The sequence below is a fragment of the Mus caroli genome, unplaced genomic scaffold (assembly GCF_978045245.1).
Source record: "Mus caroli unplaced genomic scaffold, Mus_caroli_1 scaffold_1, whole genome shotgun sequence".
In the NCBI taxonomy this organism is placed as follows: domain Eukaryota; kingdom Metazoa; phylum Chordata; class Mammalia; order Rodentia; family Muridae; genus Mus; species Mus caroli.
Genome location: NW_028227256.1, coordinates 163,774,288 through 163,798,875, shown reverse-complemented (window position 1 = coordinate 163,798,875; position 24,588 = coordinate 163,774,288). Strand labels below are relative to the sequence as shown.

The window sequence follows — 24,588 nt, the reverse complement described above, 5'->3', positions numbered from 1 at the left end:
ATATCTGAAATGAAAGTCTCTAGTGACAATATTAAAGAGGGTGTGAATGAATTAGAGCTCCCCTGCCTTGCTGGTGAGAGTGTGAACTGGCAGAATCAGTCAGCGGGAGCTCTCACACTCTATCTACTGAAGTTGAGAGCGTTGGCTCTCCTCCGACAGAGCAAGCTCGCTCTTCACACATCCAAGCAAAACTGAGTAAAATGTGCACAAGGAAGTATATACCCAGACATGACGATGTTAACACTAGGCTGGATAAATGAAGTCAGGTGTGTATAAATACTGCCCTGGAGAATATGTTTTATTAACTGTCCCCTGATGTGGTTGGGCTCCTCAGATCTGCTGAGGAAGGCAGACAGCAAGTACACACGAAGTAAGGGGAAGCCACTGAGATGAGGGGGAGGAGCCAGAGTGGCACTGTCTCCTATCAGGCTAGCCAGCCACAGGACAAAAGCCCTTACTAATATTGAAATATGCCTGTGTGGGACCCTTCACCCTGAAGCAGCCAACCCTGCCTCCCACAAAAAAAAAAAAAAAAAAAACTAGGATGAGCCCAAAATATAAGAGGAATAAGCTGAGTAACCTTCAGACATGGTCCCTGCACAGCAGATTTTCTCTGGTTCTCAGGGATGGCTGCCCAATCCCACTGCTTCTATGTTGATGCCTCTCTTGGTTTGTGTCTACTACTTACAACTTCCTGCAAGCAGATCTCTGATCAGCGACCTTTTCACATGTCTTCCAGGAAGGCTCACACAGGATGACACACCATGGGCTATTTCTTCCTGCCATGTTGCCACAGTCTTTAATGTGAGCTATTACTATCTTACATGATAAGCACAGGCTTTGGAAGAAGCGATCCCCCTGCATAGAGTGAAGCTTAAACCAACCCTGATAAAGCCATTCCCAGTGGGGCTATTGTTGTTGTTGTTGGTGGTGGTGGTGGTAATGTGTGTGTGTCTGGGTCTCTCTTTCACTCTGTGTGTGTGTGTGTGTCTGTGTGTGTGTGTGCGCGCGCGCACATGATCATGTGTGTGGGATAAGTGTGTACCTATGTGTTAAGGTCAGAGGTCAACCTCAAGTGTCATCCCTTAGGCTCCGTGTACTTTGTTATTGAGAGAGGCTCCCTCACTAGCCTCAGGTTCAGTGATTAGGCTGGGCTGGCTGCTGTGTGCACTCAAGGGAGCCTCCTGCTTCTGCCTGCCCAGTAGTGGAGCTATAAACACATGCACAATGCCTGGCTTTCTACACGGGTCCTAGGGATCTAACTCGGATTCTCACGCTTATACAGCAGGCACCCCACAGACTGAAAAGACAACTCCCTGACTAGGAAAAACTTTCTGCAAGTTACACGTCTGACGAAGTGTTTATATTTAGAATACAATTCTTTAAATGCTCAAAATTCAATGACTGCATTATAGCTCTCAAAATTCAATTTAAAAATGAACAAAAGATGTGAAAATGTGCTTCCCCAAACATGATATACATATCATCTGTGAGCATGTGAAATTATGCTCAAAATTCCTTAGTCATTGGGAGTCACTGGGAGAAGCCCATAATGAGTTACCATTACATATCTACTGGAGCATCCGAAATGGAAAAAAAAAAAAAAAACAACCAAATAAACAAAAAAACCAAACCCCAAACAAACCGACAGAAACCTAACTGTCCCCGCTGTCCATGAAGATTCAGCAACAGGAACAACCTTAGGCTGGAATACAGAGTACATCCCTTTCACAAACTGTCATTTGTCACAAAATTGCACGTATACGTTCCTAGAGATATTTCTATCCCTGTATGGTCCAGCCATTCTAGATATGAACTGAGAAATGATGGCTGAATTTCACGTAAAGAATTGTACACTGATGGTGGCGGCATGTTTTTCCTAAGAACTTAGAAGTTAGAAATTGTCCAAATGTCTATCAGCAAGTGAGTGAGAGTCACATTGTTGCCATCATACACAAGAACAGACTACAGCAATAAGAGGGCATGAGGCATAAACCCATACAATCGTGGATGCATCTCCAAGTAATTATGCTGAGCAAAAGCTGTCAGGCAAAACCGAGTGCACACCTGGTGATTCTATTCTTATGAAATTGTATAAAGTTGAACTCATCTCTCTAGTGACGGAGAGTGGATCAGTGGTTCCCTGAAGAGCACAAGGCAGGGAGGAGTAAGATGGAGGGCTTGCAAAAGAGCGTGCTACAGCAATTTGGGAGAGTTGATATGACAAACCTCAATGGTGGCCATGGTCTCCCAAATGGAAACATAGGCCAAACTCGCCACACCAATATGTACATTTTAAGTATATGTAGTTTGTACATAAATGCTATCTCAATACATTTATTTTTTTTAAGTCATGGGGACAGGGAGGAACCATTGTAGGAGGCAAAATAGCACCATAGAAAGAACTTGAATCCTGTTGTTGAGTTGGGACCAAAACTGAGGTCAGATCTACTCTTTGGCTCATTAGCCATGAGAATGTGCTATATAAGTAGCAATCAGAAATAGTAATTTTTCTTAGTGGTTGAGACTAGATAATACAGCATATATGAACACATTTGGTATTTGCTAAATGGTGGTTTAGCTCATTTTTTTTCCAAAGAAGGATCTCTTTCAGTAATTCACAATGCCAATATATTTTTCTTTATGGATGCGTACACACACACATACACACACCCGTGAGGACATCACTCGTCTGATTTTGCTGTAGTCAAATGTTGCATTCTCAGCAGCAGAACATTGCTCCTGGCTCTGGGTCCCAATAGTGAACGGTCCTCCCTGAGACTCAGTCTCTCTGCGTCTCCATAATGAATAGTGCTCCCTGAGACTAGATCCCTCTTGCTTTCTTGCTTTAGCTGAAGGTTTGACTCTCTCTAAAGCCAATACACCAAGTTAGTGGATAGCTCGCCAACACTCTTCATTACTTGTCTGTCGAGGTAGAGCCTTACTATGTAGCCCAGAGTGGCCTCCAGTGGCCTCCTGCTCCAGACTCCCAAGTGCTGAGATTACAAGAATGCACTACCTTGCCCAACTCAACAAACCCTTAGTGTTTGTATTTGTTTTCTAGGATTCTGACCAAATTATAGCAACATGTTCAGCTAAAAAAAAGTCATAAACGTACTATCTCATAGTTTGGAAGGTGAAAAGCCTGGCATAAAGGTCACTGTGAGCCTTGTTCCTTTTGAGGGTTTAGAGGACCCCTCCCTTGTCTCCTCCTAGCTTTGATTGGCTGTGGCCACTCTTGCCTTGGGTAGCGTCATCCCAATCTTGGTCTTCTCTTTGTTTCCAAGGACACTTACTATTGGCTTTGAGTATGATCCTAATCTGGGATGATTTTATCTTAGTATATTTCATTTACTTATATCACCATGGCCCTTTTTTTTTTTAATGCAGTTTTCAGACTCTGGGAGATACACCTTTGCAGGAGAGGACACCATCAACCAACCTACAGCAGCCCTAGATCCCTCCCTAGCAGACTTTCCTATAAGACAAGGGCGGTGCTTTGAGCACTCCAGCACATGGCCCAAATGGCCACTATTAACACAGCAGCTGTAACTGTGGTTCTGGTGTGAAGTCTTCCTAGAAGGAAGTTTTCACATTTTAAGCCTCATCCGAATCACTTCCCGTGACGTGAGAATCTGAGAAGAGGATGTAGACAATGGGCAGGCATGGAAGCCCCCATTTATAAATGAGGCTTCAAGCATCTTAGACGCAAAGCCAACCACTGGGGGCCATGCTCCCTGGGGAAAGCCTGCAGCGAGAGTTCCTGTCTTCCAGGCAGACAGTTTCCCAGAACTTCACAAGTTAAGAGTGAGCAGCAAACCCCTGTCCAATGCAGTAGCTCCAGGAGGGCTCTTCTCCCTCACCTTCATTTCACCTCCTAGCAACCTGAAGAAATTGGGGCGACATGGACCTCTCCCAACACCTCTCCCCTACCAGCGCTGACCTAGCATTTTCCACAAAGGCCAAACCAAAAAGGGCACCCCCTCTTGAGACTCCACCCCTGTTTCATCTGCAATGGACTAAGGTGACTAGCCAGAAGTCACAGCTCCATTCTGTCACTAGGCTACCTGGCAATCAGTCTAGGGCACTGGCTTTCAGACTGCGCTGTTTATAATCTGCCATAGAACACACCGTTTATCTCACAGCTCAGAGTTTATGCACCATACTTAGAGATTTAAAAATTGTTCTCAAGCTACCCTTGTCCTGTACACTGAATGGTGGTCTCCTCCCTCCCTCCTGCCCTCTTCCCCCTCACCCTACCACTATCCTTCCGTTTTTTCCATTCCCGCACACAGGGCATAACCCACTGAATTGATTTTATGATGCACAAATGGGCCACAGTCTGCAATTTTGAAAAACACAGGTTTAAAGAAAGCTGCGCCGCTGCCACCGCCGCCCGCCGGCTCCTGGTTAGGAAGTCCATCAAACCTCCTTTATTGTGTTCTTTCAATTCGCCCTCAAGGCTTCTTTAGCCGCTGCTTTCCTGATCCTGTGATGAGGTATGTATCGATCCTAGATCCTCTTTTTTCTGCCTGTCCTTCTGGAAGAGCCAGCCTTGCTGCTTTCTAATCAGAGTGTGCATGTCACCTCACCCCATCTCAGGAATACGGGTTGAGGCACAGATGTGGACATAAATCAAAACCTCAAGGCTGCCAGCGCACTGACCTTGCAAATATCAACCGGACCACAGTGTTCTCTCTCTCTCTCTCTCTCTCTCTCTCTCTCTCTCTCTCTCTCTCTCTCTCTCTCTCTCTGTCTCTCTCCCTCTCTCTCTCTGTCTCTCTCTGTCGCTCTCTGTCTCTGTCTCTCTCTGTCTCTCTCTGTCTCTGTCTCTCTCTGTCTCTGTCTCTCTCTGTCTTTGTCTCTCCCTCTCCCTCTCCCTCTCCCTCTCCCACTCCCTCTCCCTCTCTCCCTCCCTCCCTCCCTCCTTCTTTTTCTACAGACCTGATTGTCCACAGAATGTAACTTCTTTTCAGTTTTATATACCCCTCATTATTAGACTTCATAAACTGTACCTGTGACAGAACAATATTAGGTCTGTTAGGTTTATATCTCCTGCCGGCAGCAGACTCAGAGAAATATTGGTGTCTACATTCCACACTCTACACTGGATAATGCCAAGCAGCCTGGAGCAGACATACTGTGAGGAAATGTTTGTTTCCATTTCAGGAGGAAATGTTTGTTCTCCTTGTATCCCTGTTATAAAGCTGACAACTGCCCCAAAGTATAGCTCTTCCTGATACCTTGTCAGGGCCTCTGACTCAGTAGCCAAGTTCAGTATTTACTTCCAGGAGCAGGAATGACTCTCAGGCATATCTATTCTTAAATTTTAATTATAAATCTTCCTTCAGAGTCTCAGAGTTTAGGCACACTTAGAACAGAGCCTCAATTTCTGCATTAGTCATTTGAAACCAAGTCTGAAAACTGGCTGTGGCGGCACAGGCCTGTAATTCCAGAACTCAGGAGGTGGGAGCAGAATGCTGGATTTGAGGCTAGCCTAGGCTATGCAGAGAGTTCAAGCCAGCCTGAGTTACACAGTGAGACCATGTGTCAAATAAAACAACCACAAAAACCAAACAAACACACAGAAAGTTCAGGCCAGACTGGGTTACCTAGTGAGACCAGGTGCCACAAAACCAAACAACGCCATACAAAAACACCAATCTTCATTTGAAGAGACCATAGTTTAGAGGAAATGGCATGATCAAGGCCCCTCAAAAAAAGTGAACCAGACCAAGTTCCCACCAACACCACATGCTAAACTCCTTGTGGGCATCTTTCCACAGCAGACAATTGAGGGCACATCTTGTGTTAATTTCAATCAGTGTCAGATCACAGAAGTGAGAAAGCCTTTTGGGGTCTAACATGGATGACAACTTGTGAAAGATATTCCCTGGGAGCTGTCTGCACAAAGTACAGGCTGGCTGTCTCTGTAGTTTGGAGAATTTCTTCTTGGGAAGTTTATTGTTTATATTAACCCTGAAGAGAGGCTGTACACATCTTCTTAAGTTTCAGGAACTTCCTGAGACTTGTGAGTTATTTACTTCCTGAGTGGTAAGGAGCCTTCTTCCTTCCTCCAGAAAGGAGTGTTTCAATGCAGAGGAAATTACTATGCAATGTATGACAGCTCAGGACTCCCAGGGACAATACCATAATCCAGGAGGAGAACCTGTCTCAAGACCTGGGCTCATGATCCAGCAAGGTGGCTGGAGGAACTAGAGGAACCACCATCTTGCCCCCAAGAAAGATGAAAACCAAAGAATAAATAGTTGTTATTTCACTGCAATCCTGGGGGAAGGGGGTGCTGACATGCAGATAGAATGGAAAAAGGCACAGTGACCTTAAAAAATAGACTAAAATGTCTTGTAGAAAGTCAGCTGCTGCCCAGTTTAACCCAAATGACCTGCAGATAGTCCTTCCAGCTGGAGAAAAAAAGGGCTAGCTGTTGATGTAAGCCTTAAAGATTGTACAACTTGACTTCAGGAGTGCGGAGACCACGTAGGGACAGAGCACAGCCATAATGTAGGTTTTGCATTTGGCTTGCTTTTTGGGCCTCACGCGTAGCAAATACTTGATCAGTTGTAGATCTTGTTGCTGGTTGTTGTAACTGCTGTGTTCCCTTAAATGCAGTGCCACTAAGGACAAATTCAGTCTGTGAGTCAGCAAATACCTGTTATGCCATTTGCTGGGTGCCAAGCCACACATTGCCTAGGTTCTGGAACACAATGCTCAACAGAATATCCATCCACACTCCCTCCCTTATGCAGAGCAGAGACTAGCACAGGAGACAGCTACTTAGGAACACATTTCATAAGTAAGTCTGAAGTTTCATTTGGTAGAATCACACAAAGGAAAGGAGAATGATGTAAGACTAGGAGGGACTTCCCTAAAGAAGAGATGGTTGAACTGAGACCCGAAAGAAGAGGAGACTAAGCAACCACACTGCTGTAACGGGCTTCCGCCAAGACCCGTGGCAGAAGGAAACTTTGTGAAGACTAGAGTGCCAGACAGGAGTAGAATATGAAGAACCTAGTGCAAGGACTTGGGCTGGAGAGAAGGTCAAAGAGCGGAACCTTAGAGACCGCGGAGTTTGATTCCCCTGATGGGATGCAGACAGTTTTCCCGATGCCTAGAGTGATCCACCTAGGCAGACAGCCATCCGTTTATCAGTTTTTACCCATTTGTCAGGTACCTTGCTCTTACCCATCCACTGCTCATCTATCCCCATGCTCTGGAGACAGGCGTGAGATGGCTGCCTAAACTGTCCCTACGTCAATGGGTACTCTACTTTTTTTTTTCATTGTTTTTACCAAGCAATGAGCTCTCTAAAACATCTCTTGTTCTCTCTTGCGATGGTAATATCTGCAGTTGTTCCCTCCTGTTACTTTAGTTACTTTCCTCTTTACTGGTACAGAATTTCCAGTGAAAGAAGAGTTAAAGGGGGAAAAAAGGTTGGTTTGGGCACACAGTTTCAGAGAGATTATAGTACACCACTGCAGGGAAGATGGTAACAGGAATGGCTTCATCTTTGGCAGTGGAGGCATGTGATAGTGGTCCCTCCCTTGCAGCCAACCAGGAAACAGAGAGAAATAGGTTCAAGCTGGAGGCAAGTGTAACCTTCAAGGTCAACTAGTGACTCACTTATGCCACACATCCCAAAAGTTCCCAAAACAGTACCACCAGCTAGGGAGCCTGCAGGGGACAGTTCATATTCAAACTGTAGTGTTCCGTCCCTGGTCCTCACAGGATCGTGGCCATTTCATGATGCATTTTGAAATGCATTGGGACAACTTTAAGAGTGCCCACAGTCCTAATAGTTTCACCAGTGTTGACTAGTTCAAAGTCAGTCCAGAAACTCAAGGTAAAGTTTTGGTTGTGTCCTCTAATAAAAACAAACAAACAAACAAACAAACACCGAACACTCAATTTTTTTTAAAAAAAGAACTATTTGTTTGATGTATATATACACTGTCGCTGTCTTCAAACACATCAGAAGAGGGAAACTCATCCCATTACAAATGGTTATGAGCCACCGTGTGGTTGTTAGGAATTGAACTCAGGAAGAGCAGTCAGTGCTCTCAACCACTGAGCCATCTCTCCAGCCCCCAGATTCTTTTCTGGAGTGTGGTATGCATGACCTCTAACCCAGTCCCCAACAGTCTCTGTTCTCATCTGAAACTCACAAGCCAAGTTTGTATTGTCCTCATTTTGCTCAGGATTCTAGTGATCTGAGCTCCAACTTGAGTGGCCCATTAATCTCTTACAGCACTTCAGAGTTATGTTTTCCCACAGTGCACATCATAAGCCAGTTGCAAAAGCCATATGGTCAGCTTTAGTCACAGAATAACATCATTTTATTGATATCAATGCCTTTTTCTTTAAAAAAAAAACTTTTCATTCAGTCTATGTATATAAGTGTTCTATCTGTATGTACACCTGTATGCCAGGAGACCACATCAGAACTCATTATAGATGGTTGTAAGCCACCATGTGGTTGCTGGGAATTGAACTCAGGACCTCTGGAAGAGCAGCCAATGCTCTTAACTGCTTAGCTATTTCTCCACTCTCAATGCCAATTGAGACAGGATGACACAAGAGAGAAAGGTTTTATTTTGGCTTATGGTTTTGGAGAGAAGACAATCTATCATGATAGGGAAAGCATTAGCTGTAGGATTGGCTACATCCTTGATCTTGGGAATATACAGAGATGGCACCTCCATAGACCAGAAGACAGAGGACACTAGACCTGAACCTGAGATACATACAGTCTTCAAGGTACTTTCACCAGGTAGGCCAAAAGTTCCATGACCTTCCAAATAGCATCATCAACTAGGGGCCAGCTCTTCAAACATGGGAGCGTCTGGGGACATTTGACTTCTACATAGTAATTCTGAAGCCCTATATATACTTGGAACTGCACTTTCTATTCATAAGGAGTACTTGAGGCTAAGATAGGAAAGCCCTCAATGACCCATTGCTATTGGGAACTTTGGTTGGAAAGCCCTGAGGAACTATGGGTTATTAAGCCACTGTGTGCTGTTCCTTGGGCTGCACAGGCAGATCTGGTCATGCTCTGCCACAGGCCACCTCTTTCTTCTAGGAGGGCATTTTCCCCCTTGCCTTTCTGACAGTGAGCACACTAGTCTCCTGAGAGTATACTCTGGTCTCACGCATACCTACAAGAGAAGTTGTCTGGTAATCAATGCATTTCATTCCAGCTTACCTCAAATTTGCTCTATTCAGAGCAGCTAGATTTTTCTCAGCTCAACTTTATTTGGCTCAAATCCATCCCTCTGTGCATGATCTCACAAGTATTTCTTGAGCTGCTTTCCTATGGCTGTATCTGTATTGGGCCTGGGAACCTGGCTGGCATTGCCTTCTCTGATGAATTTATCTCACTGTGGCAACCTAAATGGTACTGGTGAATTGTGCTGAAGACAAGGCTGGACCTTGAGCACCACGGCCCTGTTTCCATCTTCATTTTGCCATTTGGACCATATTCTTCAGTTCCCTGATCACATTTCATCATCTGTGAAAGAAGAGTAACAGTAACTCTACCCGGTGGGACATTTGTCAGGATTATATTCCCAGAAGGCACTGAGAATTGTTTTCCACTAAGTCATCCATCCTACTTTTTAAAATCACTGTTTCCAAAGGCAAGACTAGATGATCAAGGAAACTCAGTGCTCACTAGTACCTGGAAAACAGAACTCATGCAGAGTGCAGTTCACTGGTGAACTTCACAGGGGTCCTAACCTTTGACCTGCCCTACGTCTCCATGCTCCTCAGTGCTCCCTTTCATACACTCACTGCCTTGTTTTTCAGAAATAGCTTTGATGTTTACCCACATTACTTTATTGATCCCTTGGACTTGACCTGGTTCTTGATCCTTTGAGCTCAGAATCAGGGCTGTGACTTGAGCAGTCCTGTGGCATTTCACTTCACCTTCATTGTCTGCCCAGCTCCCTACAAGCAGGGAGAAGCTTTTGGAGATGGAGGGGACAGGGACAGCCTGTCCAGCCTTCCAATCCCTCAGAACCCTATAGAGGCACAGTTGGTGACATTCTCAACTGTACTGATGGCAGAAGGAGAGAGGAAGGAGGAGATGAACATTAGCACATGAAAGAGAGTGGAAGCCTAGTGTTGGTCCTAGACATATGCTCTTCTTTCTACAATCCAGACCACCACATCCTTCCAGGTCAACCCAGGCTCATGTGTTGTTTCAGATTGGAAAACCAATGGGTCCCCAAGGGTACCAGTGGGTACCAAACTGCAGCATGCCAATCACCCAGCATCCCCAGGTTCTCCAAACATAGTGTGGGCTCCCCAGCCATCTCTCATTGTTTTCCATACATAGTTAAATCAGAGCAACTTTCTACTGTCGGGACGCCTTCATGCACATGCGTCCGGGCTTATCATCCACACGGATCCATTCTCTCCTAGGTACTCGGTGGTCTCAGAGGCAGAAACCGAAAGCATCTTCATGGAGCCCATCCACCTCTCCTCGGCTGTAGCTGCCAAACAGATCATCAACGAAGGTAACACGACTACCATCTGAGTGAGGAGAAGCAGGGCCCAATAGCCAACAGAAGGCCTGTGTAGGGGGCCTGATGGAAGGGGCAGGCACCCCTGTCCAGTGCAGCCCATCACACTGAGTAGAGCAGATCTCCCAGAGACGGGTGTGCCAAGCCCACCTCAGTAACGCTCATGGGACGAGGCAAACTCATCACATATCACACGAATGCTTCTCTAGCCCACAGTCATGGAGGGAAGTGGCTCCACCCTGACCGCAGAGCTGGTCACTTTGATTTTTGTTATCTTCAAGGATTGTGAAGGGGGGAGGGTTGTGGTAGACACAAACCTAAGAGCCCAAGAAACTGATAGGAATAAGGAATGCCAGAGAGTTCTGTTCACAACGATGTCTACATTTAGATCACTATCCATTCTGCTTAAGGGTAGTTTTTAATCTGTCTTTAAAAGCTGATAAAATGGGGCCAGGGAGATGTCTCGTGGGTAAGGGTGCTCACTCGCCACGACGGCTGGTGGCCTGAATTTGAGCCTCTGATCTTACATGGTGGAAGGAAAGAACCAACTTCCACAAGTTGTCCTTTACACTGTGGTGTGTGTGCCCACAACATACACACACCCAAACTAGATTGTATGAGGAAATTAAAGGAAAGCAGGGTGGGTCACGACAGTTGTATTTACACTGCAAGTTTTGAGGCAGACAGCATTCTGTATTTCACTCGTGGCTACTCATCATGTTTGAAATGTGTAGGGGTTTGGTTTGGTTTGTTTCCTAGGAAGTTTGAGCCAGACATCTTTCACAGTTCCACTCTTTCCTGATCTTCTCTAACATCTGCCTCACCTCTGGTGGGGTTGGCCAGAGCAAGGCAGCACGGCTGGTGACAGAGGGCTCAGGTAGTTGGATTTTGAACTCATTTCTAATTTGAGTTTTCTGACATCTTGTCAGAAAGGCCCTGAGTTCTGGGGTGAGATAGTACTTCTCACCCTCTTGTGATTGAGGCTTCAAGGGCTGCAGAGAGATAAGAACTGCAGGCAGAGAGGCGAGAACCTCGGGCACTTGAGCGTCAGTGTGGGGAAGCAAGGAATGAAACACATATGCAAACGTAATGTCTCTCAGGAGGCAATGCCTCGTAAACAACTGATAAAATCTAACTTTCCCCAGAGTGTGTGTGTTCCAGATGTGATAGGGTGGACTATGTTAGGAAAGAGAATCATTTAATCATTTAATAAATCCGTATGATGTGCTACTGAGCACTATGGGACTGAAGATAGGAATCAGACATACGGTGAATAGTCAAACACAGAAGTCTAAGAAGTTATCAGCCAGCTTTACAGACAAAGACATGAATGGCAGAAACCAGCTTGGTTGCCCTCCCCCACACCCACCTGCAGTAGATCCTGATGACAAATGTCTAAGGTTGATGTCACGGTCCTCCTGAGTCCCAATGAAACCATTCCTGGCAGAGCCTCCCAGTGGTCCATCTGTGCCAGGGTCCTGGCAGCCGGTTAGCCAAGAGAGGCTCTCCCAAAGGACAGGGAAAGCTGTTGTGTTCCTAACTCTTTGAGACAAATGTCACTTGTCCCCTCTAGAACTCAAGCCTCGGGGACTCAGAACAGACACTGAGTGTCCAGGCATGCTGGAGTCTGCTGAACAACTGCTGGTGGAAGACCTGTACAACCGTGTCCGCGAGAAGATGGATGACAGGAGCCTGTTCAACACCCCCTGTGTGCTGGACCTGCAGCGGGCGCTGACCCAGGACCGGCAAGAGGCCCCTCGGAATGAGGTGGATGAGGTCTGGCCCAACGTCTTCATAGCTGAGAAGTGAGTGTGGCCCCTGGAGGACGTGGCCCTCTGTCCTTCTGCTTGGTTAGTCCCTGAGGTGAAATTCCTCTAGCTCATCAAAGGCTCCCACAGTTACTGCCATCAAATGGAGCCTGCCTGACCACTTACCCAGGCCTGACACTGGAGAGTCTTCCTACCGACCTGCACTCAGAGATCCCCAGACAAAATGAGCACCTATCTTCCTCCTTCCCATGAATGCCCTCCAGCACAGCCTTGCCCTTCCCAGTGTCTTCCTGACATAGGTGCTTGCCAGCTCCATCCTCTCCACTGCCCACCACATCTCTAATAACCAGACAAGAGAACACCAAGAGCTACTGACAGTACCCATGAGCATGCACATACACTGTTAACAATGAAAATGTACACAATAGTGTGTGTGTGTGTGTGTGTGTGTGTGTGTGTACCTTCTCATAAACCTCACATAGAAAGAAATGTGATAGAATGTTAATAGTCCCAAGAGGTGGTTTTGTTCTCTTGTGGGTTTCTTTTGGAATATACAGGTCTCCCAGACACTGTTCTTATAATCACAAAACTTGGGTTTTAAGTTAACCAGTGCCTGCTGAAGTAAAGACAAGAAGCCAGCACATTGCATCTCTTCAGGGTCTTCTTGGTGCATAATTGGTACCAGCAGGCTATTTTGAGAAACTGATTTTTGCTGATTCATTGACTACTTAATGAGACATCTTCCTGATGCAATTACCCTTAGATCCAGAATTGAAAGATGGAGGTAGGGCCCCGGGGCAGGCAGTGTAGGAACGGCTTTGGATACTGGGTCTATCACGGAGTTGATCAGTTACCCAGAACCTGATTCCCAGATCATAAGGACCTAAGTGACTTCTAACTAGATGTCCAGGTCCAGAAGCATTCGCTCCGTGGTCACCAGCCATCTCCAGATACCCTTAGCTACAGGCCCCTGCAGTTCTTTGAGCAGAGCTGTCCTTGGGGGCTCTTCAAATTGAGCTCCACTTACAAAAGAAAGGGCCCTGAACACTAGACCTTGTTTGGTCTTTTTCTCCTTTTAAGCCTTGGGTAAAAGCTCTTGAAATCATTTTTATAATCTTCAAACAGATATAAAAGTAACTGCCCTTTCTACTTCTTCAGTTTATGATAAGGATAAAATAAAATAATGTGTGTGAGGGGTTGGGAAAAACACAGCATGTAATGGCAAGAGCAAGACTCTATTTATTTATTTATTTATTTATTTACTATTTTAAATATTTTGTACGCATGTTTTGTCTACATATAAATCTATACACCATATACATGCCTGAGGCCAGAGGAGGGTGGTCAGAGTGCAAGACTTCTATCTATTATCTATCTATCTAGATATCTATCTATCTATCTATGAATTATTTTAAATATTTTGTATGCATGTTTTGTCTGCATGTACATCTATACACCATATACATACTTGATGCCTGAAGAGGGTATGGATCTCCTGGGACTGGAGTTGCAGATAGTTTTGAACCACCATGTGGGTGCTAGGAATAGAACCCGGGTCCTCTGGAGGAATAGCCATTGCTCTTAACCACTGAACCATCTTTCTGGCCCCTTGATTTTACTTTTTATGCCACCTTTATGCTTTGATGCATGTACATTTCCAATATATATTAGTCTTACCCTCCTTACTCCCCTGTCTTTCTTCTATCTTGCTGTAGCCGAAAGTATTGGCCCCTCTTTTATTAAAGGTGTTAACTGTGAGCCCCGGGCCACAAGGGGCATAAGAGGGAGAACTAGCCCAGCTATGAGCTCCTATCATCCTGGTGATATATCTTTCTAGTTCTGACTCTGACAACCATGCCCTGCCTCTTGTTCCAGAAGCGTGGCTGTGAACAAGGGGCGGCTCAAGAGGCTGGGCATCACCCATATACTGAATGCCGCACACGGCACAGGAGTTTACACTGGTGCTGAATTCTACACCGGCCTGGAGATCCAGTACCTGGGGGTGGAAGTGGATGACTTCCCGGAGGTGGACATCTCCCAACATTTCCGGAAAGCAGCTGAGTTCCTTGACGAAGCTCTGCTGACCTACAGAGGTGAGCGGGTCCTGCAGGTTCCTGGCAGTTGGAAATCTCCCAGTGGGGGAATGTTATAAAAACTTCCTGGTTGCCTGGGTGGGGATGTCTGTCTTCATGAGCGGTTGCTTTCTCTGAGAAGGGAAAGAGTGACCATTCACCCTGTGAGCCACTATTAAGGGCAGGAACGGGCAGAGAGTGCTGCTCTCACACTCTCCCCAGATGCAGTAGGCCTTACACTAGGCAGTGAGGGAAGGGGAAATTAAAAAGAAGGACGGGCCAGGCAGTGGTGGCGCACATCCTTAATCCCAGCACTTGGGAGGCAGAGGCAGGCAGATTTCTGAGTTCGAGGCCAGCCTGGTCTACAGAGTGAGTTCTAGGACAGCCAGGGCTGCACAGAAAAACCCTGTCTTGAAAAACAAAAAACAAAATAAAGAAGGACAGAAGGAGGTAGGGGAGGAGGGAAGAGAAGGAAGGAAGAAGAGGAGGGAAGGGAGCCATGGTGAATGCAAGGCAAAAAACTAGAGCGACACCTTATAGTTGCAGGCTCACTCCCTGAGGGTGCTGGGGAAGATCAGGATATTTAAGCTCCTGTTAGGAAGAGGAGCGAGTTGGGTGTGTGTGGTGTGTGTGTGTGTGTGTGTGTGTGTGTGTGTGTGTGTGTGTGTAGAGGCACACTCTTGGCTAAGGGAACAGTTAGTGCAAAAGCCCCAAGTTTGATGTGTCTGGGAATCACAATACTGGGCTGAATTGGCACAGCACCTGAGGGCTGAGTGTCGAGAGCAGAGTCCATGGGCGAGCGAGAGTGCCCATGAGGATGACAGGACTCTGCGGTGACTGATTAGAGAATGGCCAAGTAGGAAGGAGTGAAGCAGGGTCGAGGCTGCTGTGTGAGGTGTTGTGGGACTAGACCAGAGTCCGTAGGAGTGCCCAGAGTTCTGTACACTTCTCCATGACAGGGCTATGCCCCTACAAGGACCACAGCCTGGCAGTCCAAGTGTAGGCTTTGCTGTCCAGAGATCTGTCCTGGAGTCCATGAGTATCTAGCTTTGTATGTGGACTGTTTTCCTTGCTCTGGGGAACACGGCATCCTTATACATAACTCATGTTGATGTTGCTGTGAGGGATAAAAACTTAGAAACAAGTGTATATAGCATACTGCCTGCCCCATGACAAATGTTTTAAAAATTACTGCCATCATTATAAGAATAATATTGTTAGTGATTCCAGGAAAAGGCACAGCCTGTCTCCACCCATGACCAGGACTGGGAGCTTCTAATGGCAAATACCCAGCACCCAGAATATGTGAGTGCGTGTAAATGTTCTTACACACACATACACAAACACATACACAAACACATACACAAACACATACACAAACACATACACAAACACAAACACATACACAAATACATACACAAAGAGGGTTTTTTTTTTCCTTTTGATGCTTTAAAAAAAAATCCAGGGATTTTTGTTGGTTTGTTTTAGAGAGACAACATCTTACTCTGTAGCCTGGTCTGTATTATAACTCATTATGTAACCCAGGCTGGCCTTCAGCTTGAGGCAATCCTCCTGCCTCAGCCTCTCACATGCCAGGATTACACACATGAGCTACTCACCTGGCTTACTTTTTAAGATGCAGGCTTTTTATCCATGTGGGATATGTGTGTCAATGTCTGTGGCAAGGAGTCTTTGCTCCTTTGCGTCCCGCAACCAGGGGCCAGGCTCCTGTCAGAAAGGGCTAGGAAGCAGGGCATGGGCTGTGGATGCCTTGTGGTCATCACTAAAGGAGAGCATGAATTCCATGGTAGGCAGGGAGCTTTGGCAGACGTTAGAACACAGCTTGAACAGGTCTGTGTAGGATGAAGATGCTGCGCTGGAGCAGGGAGTTCCCTGCCTTTGACTTATGGAGGGCACCTGCCAGGCCTCTAGAATTCATGCACCAGGGCAAACCCGCTTAGGTCAGTGCTTCTCGACCTTCCTAATGCTGCAACCCTTTAATACAGTTCCCCATGTTGTGGTGAACCCCAACCATAAAATTACTTTAATGCTACTTCATAACTATAATTTTACTACTTTTATGAATCGTAATGTAAATATCTGGTATGCAGAATATCTGGTATGCAACCCCAAAGGGGTCGAGACCCACACAGGTCAAGAGCCACTTAGGCTAACCCTGGGCCATTGTGCAGGGAGCCCCACCCCCACCTTGAGGCTTCTCCTCTCCCTATTCTGGAATTGAGCCAACACCCCCTGTAGTCTTCTGAACAACTGCACTGGTTCCCCCCAGAGACGTCCTTCCCTTTACTCGAGAACGCGCTGGCAGAAGAAACGCCAGTTTCCCTCACAGCGGTCCCACGACGGGTGTTGCTGTTTACATTTTACAGACTGGGAAGTGGAGACTCATAGACAGGTCCTCTGGCTTTGCCTCTGTGTGAAAATAAAATGCTCTTATCCCGATGAGATGGCAAATGTGTGAGCAGTGCGAATACATGGAAGGATGAGGATAAAGAGTTATCATGACTTCCACTCCAACCTTAGCTATATAGCAAGTATCAGGCCAGGCGCCACTACCTACCAAGACCCTGTCTCAAATAAATAATAAATAATAATAAACAAATACAGGGCCAAGGGACATCGATTTTGCTAGCAAGTGCAAAATTAGCTGCAAGTCTTCTGAAAAGCATACGCTAAAGGAAGCCATGCTACCAAGAGACACAGGAAAGAATTTCAAGACAGGACCCCCATGGCCTGAGGATACACCAGACAGTCACAGGGCTCCTGGTTTCTAGTCTCTTTCTCCCTCTATGACAGATAAAAAGGCTGTAATAGCTAGTCATCTGCTTCAGTCCTGTTTCCAAACCCTGGAGATTTTGTCTGGCAGACTCTGGTTCTCTGGCTATCTACTGTGAGTCCTATCAACAACAGCCAGTCGAATGGCCTCTGGGCAAGCACTTGCTCCTTGGGGTGTGGAAAAGTATGTTCTGAAGAAAATGAGGGGATGATGGGTTGGGAGAATACAGTACAAATACACAATTTAAAGGGAAAGATAAACACACCGAAGGGTAGGTAAGGTGTAGACACAGTCTTGCTCAAGCCCAGCGCTGCCTCTGGTGACACTCTTTAATCTTTGAAACAGAGTCCCTATCCAGATGGGCCTTCCACCCACCAATCATCCCAGTTGCTAAACAAAGTGATGACTGTGTACGTTGGCCATCTTCCTGGAGCCATTTTATCGATAGAAAGTTTTCATCCTGTCAGTGGTGGTGGGGACAGAGGCACAGCTCCATACCATTACCCACATCAGCCTGAGGCTCTCCCTTAATCTTTTGGGGACCTCCTCTGAGGTAAAACCAGATCCTTGACACAAAAGGATTTCAGGATGAGCCAGTATGAGGCAGGCTCAGTGTTTATTAAAAGACATTTTTAACACATTTCAAAACAGGGGTTGATAGAAAGAGAGGAGCTTAAGAAGAAAGCGGGGCACCCCAGGAGCATAGGCATTGGCTGCTGCGACAGAGAGACACTTGGCTGCTTTTACAGTAGCCACACACGCTGTTCTCGTAGGGCTCCAAAGCTATTATCTTTAAAGGATTTCAAGTTTAAATGAGACCTCAGGGTGGTTCCTGAGGGGCACGGGACAGGATTGCTGTTGATACGGTAAAACTCTGGATCCCTGGGGGTGCAGGAAGTTAAGCATCTTCACTATAACCAAAGTTAATAGACTTGTTTGCCATCCCCCAGAAAATGTCAGGGAGAGAAATGAAACCTGTCCGAGGTCACACACATCCAGGCCTTAAACCTATGTCATTGCTGTTGTAACAAAATGTCCATATATAAAAGGAACGCTATCATTATGTGAGCCTTCTTTGCAGCACTGTTACATAGTTGCTGGAACTCTTGATCCCCATTGGTGAGAGGCTTCAACGGGGGCTCATCCCCATTCCCCTGTCCCCACAATTTTCCCTGTCTTCCTGCCTTGCTTTAATGATACAGTTGGTTTACTTCGTCATGGAGGGTGCCCGCTGAAGTTGTGCTCAGTGCCTCTTGGCCTGGTGCTGTGGATAGGTCCTCCCATAGGCTAGACAAGTTCTGTCCTGTGAGTGCTCCCGTTGCCTGTGGCCCCTGCACATAGGAGAGGAAAGAGAACAATCCTGCTCTTGCTTGGATGAAGCGAGTGGAAACCCTAAGGCCCAGCTCCCCCTGCCTCTCCTTGTCCTTCAGGCTGCTTCCCTCAGGTTCTGCAGAGGAAGCCCAGGAGCAAAGAACACAGCAAAGAAAGACTGGCCCCCATTCCAGGCCTGCTTTCTGCTAGCCTGCTTCCTGCTAGGGCAGGACTCGATGCCCTCGTGACGAACACTAGGCAGTACCGTCCTGAAAGTGAGTGGGCTTGTCAAAGGACAAGTGCAGGATCTTGATCTTAACAGCAGAGGTTGTGAGCCGGCAGGAAGGTTAAGAAAAGGGCCCTTCGGTGAGGCCCAGGTGTGGTGGGAAGGGCTGAAGAGGAAACAGAGACCTTTATTATTTTGGCTCCGCTCACTTACCCCCTCTAGTGGCTGCTGCCTCCTGGCAATAGCAGCCTCCCTGGGCCCTGGGTCCTTGTAGGTTTCAGTCTCTGACCTCTTGTGACAAAGGCACGGCCTTACTGGCACAAAATATATATATATATAATAATAAAAGAATCCTCCCCTGCTCCTATTATCGGCTAGGACTCCTGCCGATTTAGCAAACATCTCCAAAGGCTGTTGGCAAATAGATTGATGGCAGCCAGGAAGAAGGTCTCCGGGGGTCTCAGGCTGCATCTTAAACAGCCATTAGAATGAAGGTACTGACAGAGTGTCTGTCACATTTATGAAAGATGCAAAGCAGAAGGGGAGGCCGGGGGACAACATGTCTGCCGAATGGTACAGCTGAGACTTCCGGAAGCTTCAGTAGGCTAGAAGAACAGACCACATAGACCAAAAGTATCCGTAGGGGTTTGTGATGCTATCCTTATGCTTAAAGCGTACTACAAGATGAGAGACGTGACTTAGTGGCAGGTGGAATTTTTTCCCAAGTTTTATAGACTTCAGTTGATAAAGAAGAATTTAAGGTCATTGTTGGACCTGTTATCCTCACTGCAAGCAATGCTATGGTTTAGATGGCTGAGTGCCCCCTCCCAGGGCTTCCTGACCTGAAAATTAACCCCAGTTGTTTTTTAGACAATAAGAGGGTGGAAACTGGTCTAACATGAGAGTTTGAAGATGCAGCATTTAAGAGATGATCAGATAAGGTCGTTAGGATGGGGGCCTCACGACTTAATCCAGGTAGGTTTTTTTTGGTTTTTGGGTTTTTTTTTTGGTTTTTTTTTTTTTTTTCCCTTCGAGACAGGGTTTCTCTATGTAGCTCTGGCTGTCCTGGAACTCACTTTGTAGACCAGGCTGGCCTCGAACTCAGAAATCCGCCTGCCTCTGCCTCTGCCTCCCAAGTGCTGGGATTAAAGGCGTGTGCACCACCACACCCTCCTGGTAGCTTTTTAAGAGACAGAGATGAGGGGCACATGTGCATGTGTGTGTGTGTGTGTGTGTGTGTGTGTGTCTTCATGTCTTTTACCCTCTGATGCGACTGCCTCAGGACTCTACCATCAGAAAGGTTGTTATTAGATACAACCTCTAAATGATGCACCTTCAGAATCATAATAGCCCTTCCCCCCAAAAACCCTTACTTTCTTTATAAAGTAACCTGCCTCAGGTATTTTGTTATAGTAGTGAAAAATGATCAATACAGATGGCATGAGTGAAGGCTAGGTGTCCGGGACAAATGATGAGGGAACCTACTCTATGTGAGTTGTCTAAACTTGAAATACCTTGTTCTATCCTAGAAACAATTCCTCATGAAAATAAACCAACTAACTAATAGTTCAATGTTTTGATTTAATATTAGGGAGAGGGTGGCTATAGTCAGGAGGGAAATGCTTAAAAGACTCAGAAAACCAAAACAAAGCAAAACAAATATGATAGTGATTTCTGTAAGGGCCTTTGTACAAAGGGTCTGCTTCATACAGATGAGTTTGTGGTTGATCCCAGAACATCAGCATAGAAGCACTGGAGGCAGTAGGTTATACTTTACCCTAATAAATGAAAGAACTCTCCAAAAGTTAGATCTGCCCCGTGGAAGAGGCATGTGTGTCTGTGGATCTGTGAGCCCATGAGTTCCCATTGCTGCAGGGCATCCTGCAGGGCCCCGATGGTGGGGGTGTGGCTTGCAGGATGCTGTAAAGGGAACTTTCCAGCTTTGTGCTCCTGTCTTCTGCCCCCCTGCCCCCAACTTCCTTAATTCTCCTCTCACAAGTTTGTGGGGAGAAGGTAGAAATGAACCCCAGTGTTTCAGAAGTGACAACAGTGGGGGCGGGGCGCTCTCTCTGATGTCCGTGGGACAAGTCCCTGTGTGACTTGAGCGCGGAAGAACAGAGTCAAGGCAAACGCACCAAGTTCAACCATTGGGCCAGCACACTAAAAAAAGACCACAAGGAAAGCCAGAAATTGTATCATTGTCTCTTGTGCTCCTTTTGTTTTGTAGGGAAAGTCCTGGTCAGCAGTGAGATGGGTATCAGCAGGTCAGCAGTGCTGGTGGTCGCCTACCTGATGATCTTCCACAGCATGGCCATCCTGGAGGCCTTGATGACTGTGCGCAGAAAGCGGGCTATCTACCCCAACGACGGCTTCCTAAAACAACTGCGGGAGCTCAACGAGAAATTGATGGAGGAGAGAGAAGAGGAGGATGGTGAAGAGGAGTCTGAGGAGGATACCGGGAGCACACTGGGTGCTAGAGTCAATTCACTGATGGTGGAAGAAGAAGATGATGCCACTAGCCACCTCAGTGGCTCCTCCTTGGGGAAGGCCAGCCAGGTCTCCAAACCAGTCACCCTTATTGATGACGAGGAGGAGGAGAAGCTGTATGAGGAGTGGAGGAAGGGGCAGGGCCTACCCAAGGGGGAGGCTGCTCAGGGTAGAAAGGGACGTAGCTGTTCTATGTCCTCGGCACAGGATGGAGACGACTGTGAGGATGAGGATGTAGAGAGGATAATCCAGGAATGGCAAAGCCGAAATGAGAGGTACCAAGCCAAAGGGCGGGAGCAGTGGAACCGGGAGGAAGAAGAGGAGGAAGAGAACTCCTACTCCAGCAGAAGGCGCAGACACACCCTAAGCGAAAGCAGTGTTTCTGAGAGTGTGAGCAGCCATGACATCCGGATCCTGAAGCAGCAACTGGAGAGGAGCAGCCAAAGCCGCCACGGAAGACACCGCTCTGACTCGGAGTCCTCGGAGAGCACCTGGGATGTGTGGAACGAGAGGCTGGTGGAGATCGAGAAGGAGGCTGCCCGGAAGTACCGCTCCAAGAGCAAGAGGGAGGAGCTGGATGGCGAATGTTCAGAGGCCGGGGGCAGGGTCCGAGAGGACGATGAGGAGAGCGTGTTGTCTGAGGCCAGCTCCTTCTACAACTTCTGCAGTAGAAACAAGGACAAGCTCACTCCCCTGGAAAGGTGGAAGGTTAAGAGAATCCAATTTGGGTTTCACAAGAAAGACTCGGAGGCGGGAGACGGGGGCAGTGAGCATGGTACAGACGAGGCAGCAGCAGGAGAGAAGAACCTCTCTGATGTCAACCTGACAGCCTACCAGGCCTGGAAGCTGAAGCACCAGAAAAAGGTGGGGAGTGAGAACAAGGAGGAGGTGGTTGAGATGAGCAAAGGAGAGGACACGGTCTTGGCTAAGAAGAGACAGCGGAGACTAGAGTTACTGGAGAGGAGCAGGCAGACACTGGAGGAGAGTCAGTCCATGGGAAGCTGGGAGGCAGACAGCTCAACAGCCAGCAGGAGCATCCCCCTGTCTGCATTCTGGTCCGCGGCCCCCTCTGTCAGTGCGGATGGGGACACTGCGTCAGTACTCAGCACCCAGAGCCACCGTTCTCACCTGTCTCAACCTGCAAGTAACATGCCCACCACCCCCTTGCCGGTGGGGCCTGGAGACACTATTTCCATTGCCAGTATCCAGAACTGGATTGCCAATGTCGTCAATGAAACCCTCGCCCAGAAGCAAAACGAAATGCTCTTGTTGTCCCGCCCGCCCTCTGTTGCAAGCCTGAAGGCGGCTCCAGCAGCCTGCGGCCTTGGGGGAGATGACCAGCTCTCCGTGCTCAGCACCTCCCTGAGTGGCTGCTTACCGCCTCCGAGCCAGGGGAGACCCAGCTCCGACGTGCAGTCTGTGCTGTCCTCTACCAGCTCGCTGACCTCCAGGGCTGAAGGCAGTGGGAACAAAGTGAGGGGGACCAGCAAGCCCATCTACAGCCTCTTTGCTGATAACGTGGACCTGAAGGAGCTCGGCCGGAAGGAGAGAGAGATGCAAATGGAGCTGCAGGAGAAGATGTCCGAGTATAAAATGGAGAAGCTGGCTTCTGATAACAAGCGTAGCTCTCTCTTCAAGAAGAAGAAGGCCAAGGATGACGAGGACATGAGCATGGGTGACAGAGACGAGGACACAGACAGTGCCATCGGAAGCTTCCGGTACTCCTCCCGCAGTAATTCCCAGAAGCCGGAGACAGATGCCTCCTCCTCTCTGGCCATCTCTGATCACTATAGAAATGGCCGCAGCATGGGTAACGAAATGGATAGCAATATTAATACGTGGCTCAGTGGCCTCAGGGTGGAAGAAAAATCACCTCCTCAAAGCGATTGGTCTGGAAGTTCCAGGGGGAGGTATACCAGGTCTTCTCTGCTCCGGGAAACAGAGTCTAAATCCTGCAGTTACAAGTTCTCCAAATCTAGGTCACAGGAACAGGACACCTCCTTCCACGAAGCCAATGGCGACACTGTGCGAAACACCTCACGGTTCTCATCTTCCACCACCAAGGAGGCCAGAGAGATGCACAAGTTCTCCCGGTCCACATTCAGCGAGACCTCGAGCTCCCGAGAGGAGAGCCCAGAGCCCTATTTCTTCCGCCGGACCCCTGAACCCTCCGATGGGGAGGAGTCCCCAGAGCCAAGGCGTCCAAACTGGACCAGCCCCAGGAACTGGGAAGATGTAGAAGAGTCATCCAAATCAGACTTCGCTGAGTTTGGGGCCAAGAGGAAATTCACCCAGAGCTTCATGAGGTCTGAAGAGGAGGGAGAGAAGGAGAGGACAGAAAACCGAGAGGAAGGGAGGTTTGCATCTGGGCGTCAGTCCCAGTATCGGAGAAGCACAAACCAGCAAGAGGAAAAAGAAATGGATGATGAAGCCATCATTGCCGCCTGGAGAAAGCGGCAAGAGGAAACTAGAACCAAACTGCAAAGGAGGAGGGAGGACTGAGCTGAATGAGCCCTCCTTGGAGACAACTGGGAACACTCGGGAAGAAGCCATTTAACACTGGGCTTGGGAACAGCTTACTATGACCTGCCAAGGGTTATGTAGGTAGACAGGCTCTTCCATATGGGCAAAAATGCAAGTATCCAAGTAGAAAGGGCCTGCACATACAGTAAGGTGGAGAAGAGATGAGAGCCATTCATGTGAGTCCCAAATTCTGGACCAGCTGACACTTTCTGTCACCCAAGGCCCTCTAAGCTTTCCTGTTTCTCTTATGCATCTGGTAGTGTCCATCACAGAGTGGAGAAGTGAGTCTACAAAGCCACTGAGAAAGTCCTGACTTGTAAGCTGTGGTTCTCTTCATTGAGGTTTTGCAATGAGACCCAGGTGATCCATTCTGTAGTGATTCTGGCCTCTCCCTGCCAATGCTTGACTATCATGGCTTATTTTCAATTAAATTGATATGCTGTCAAATATTTCTTCATTCTGGGTCATTTCTAACTCTGGTTGCTAGAGGAACCTCATGTAAAAAGACACAGCTAGGTTTTCGTCAGCCAGCCATACTTGTGTGCCATGCTCCGTGAAAGCCGTGTATTTAAACAACCACGGTTGTCTCCTTGCTAAAGAGAGAGATGAAGGATTTAGGGTATGATACAGCCAATCAGAGGCCATTGCTCACATGAGGTAGAGAGGGTCCCCTAAGAATGGCAGTAAAATAAGCGTGGAAGAGACGGAAAGATGCTCAAGTCAAAGTGATGAGGATGTGGTTTGTTAATGAGAGCCAGTGGCCATTCTTGCTTTTAATGTAATGGAGAGTCGCTTAGTAATGCAGGGGACGACCCACTTTATCCTTCTTTGAACCTCGTATGGGTTAGGTTGGTGAGAATTA

The 24,588-nt window shown here is 47.3% G+C and overlaps 1 protein-coding gene across 3 annotated transcripts in view; it reads left to right on the top strand.

Moving 5' to 3' along the window:
• Styxl2 (serine/threonine/tyrosine interacting like 2) overlaps positions 1-24,162 on the top strand; it is a 29,437-nt gene extending 5,275 nt beyond the window's left edge. For 2 of the 3 annotated variants that reach the window (XM_021174688.3, XM_021174679.3), the window contains exons 3-6: positions 10,444-10,538; positions 12,118-12,349; positions 14,189-14,406; positions 20,944-24,162. In XM_021174688.3, coding sequence (XP_021030347.1) covers positions 10,444-10,538; positions 12,118-12,349; positions 14,189-14,406; positions 20,944-23,705 — 3,307 coding nt within the window. In that variant the 3' untranslated portion in view covers positions 23,706-24,162. Of the gene's footprint in view, positions 1-4,295; positions 4,500-10,443; positions 10,539-12,117; positions 12,350-14,188; positions 14,407-20,943 lie in introns of all 3 variants that reach the window. The other variant, XM_029484492.1, reaches the window with a different exon arrangement.
• Positions 24,163-24,588: the final 426 nt, after the last annotated feature.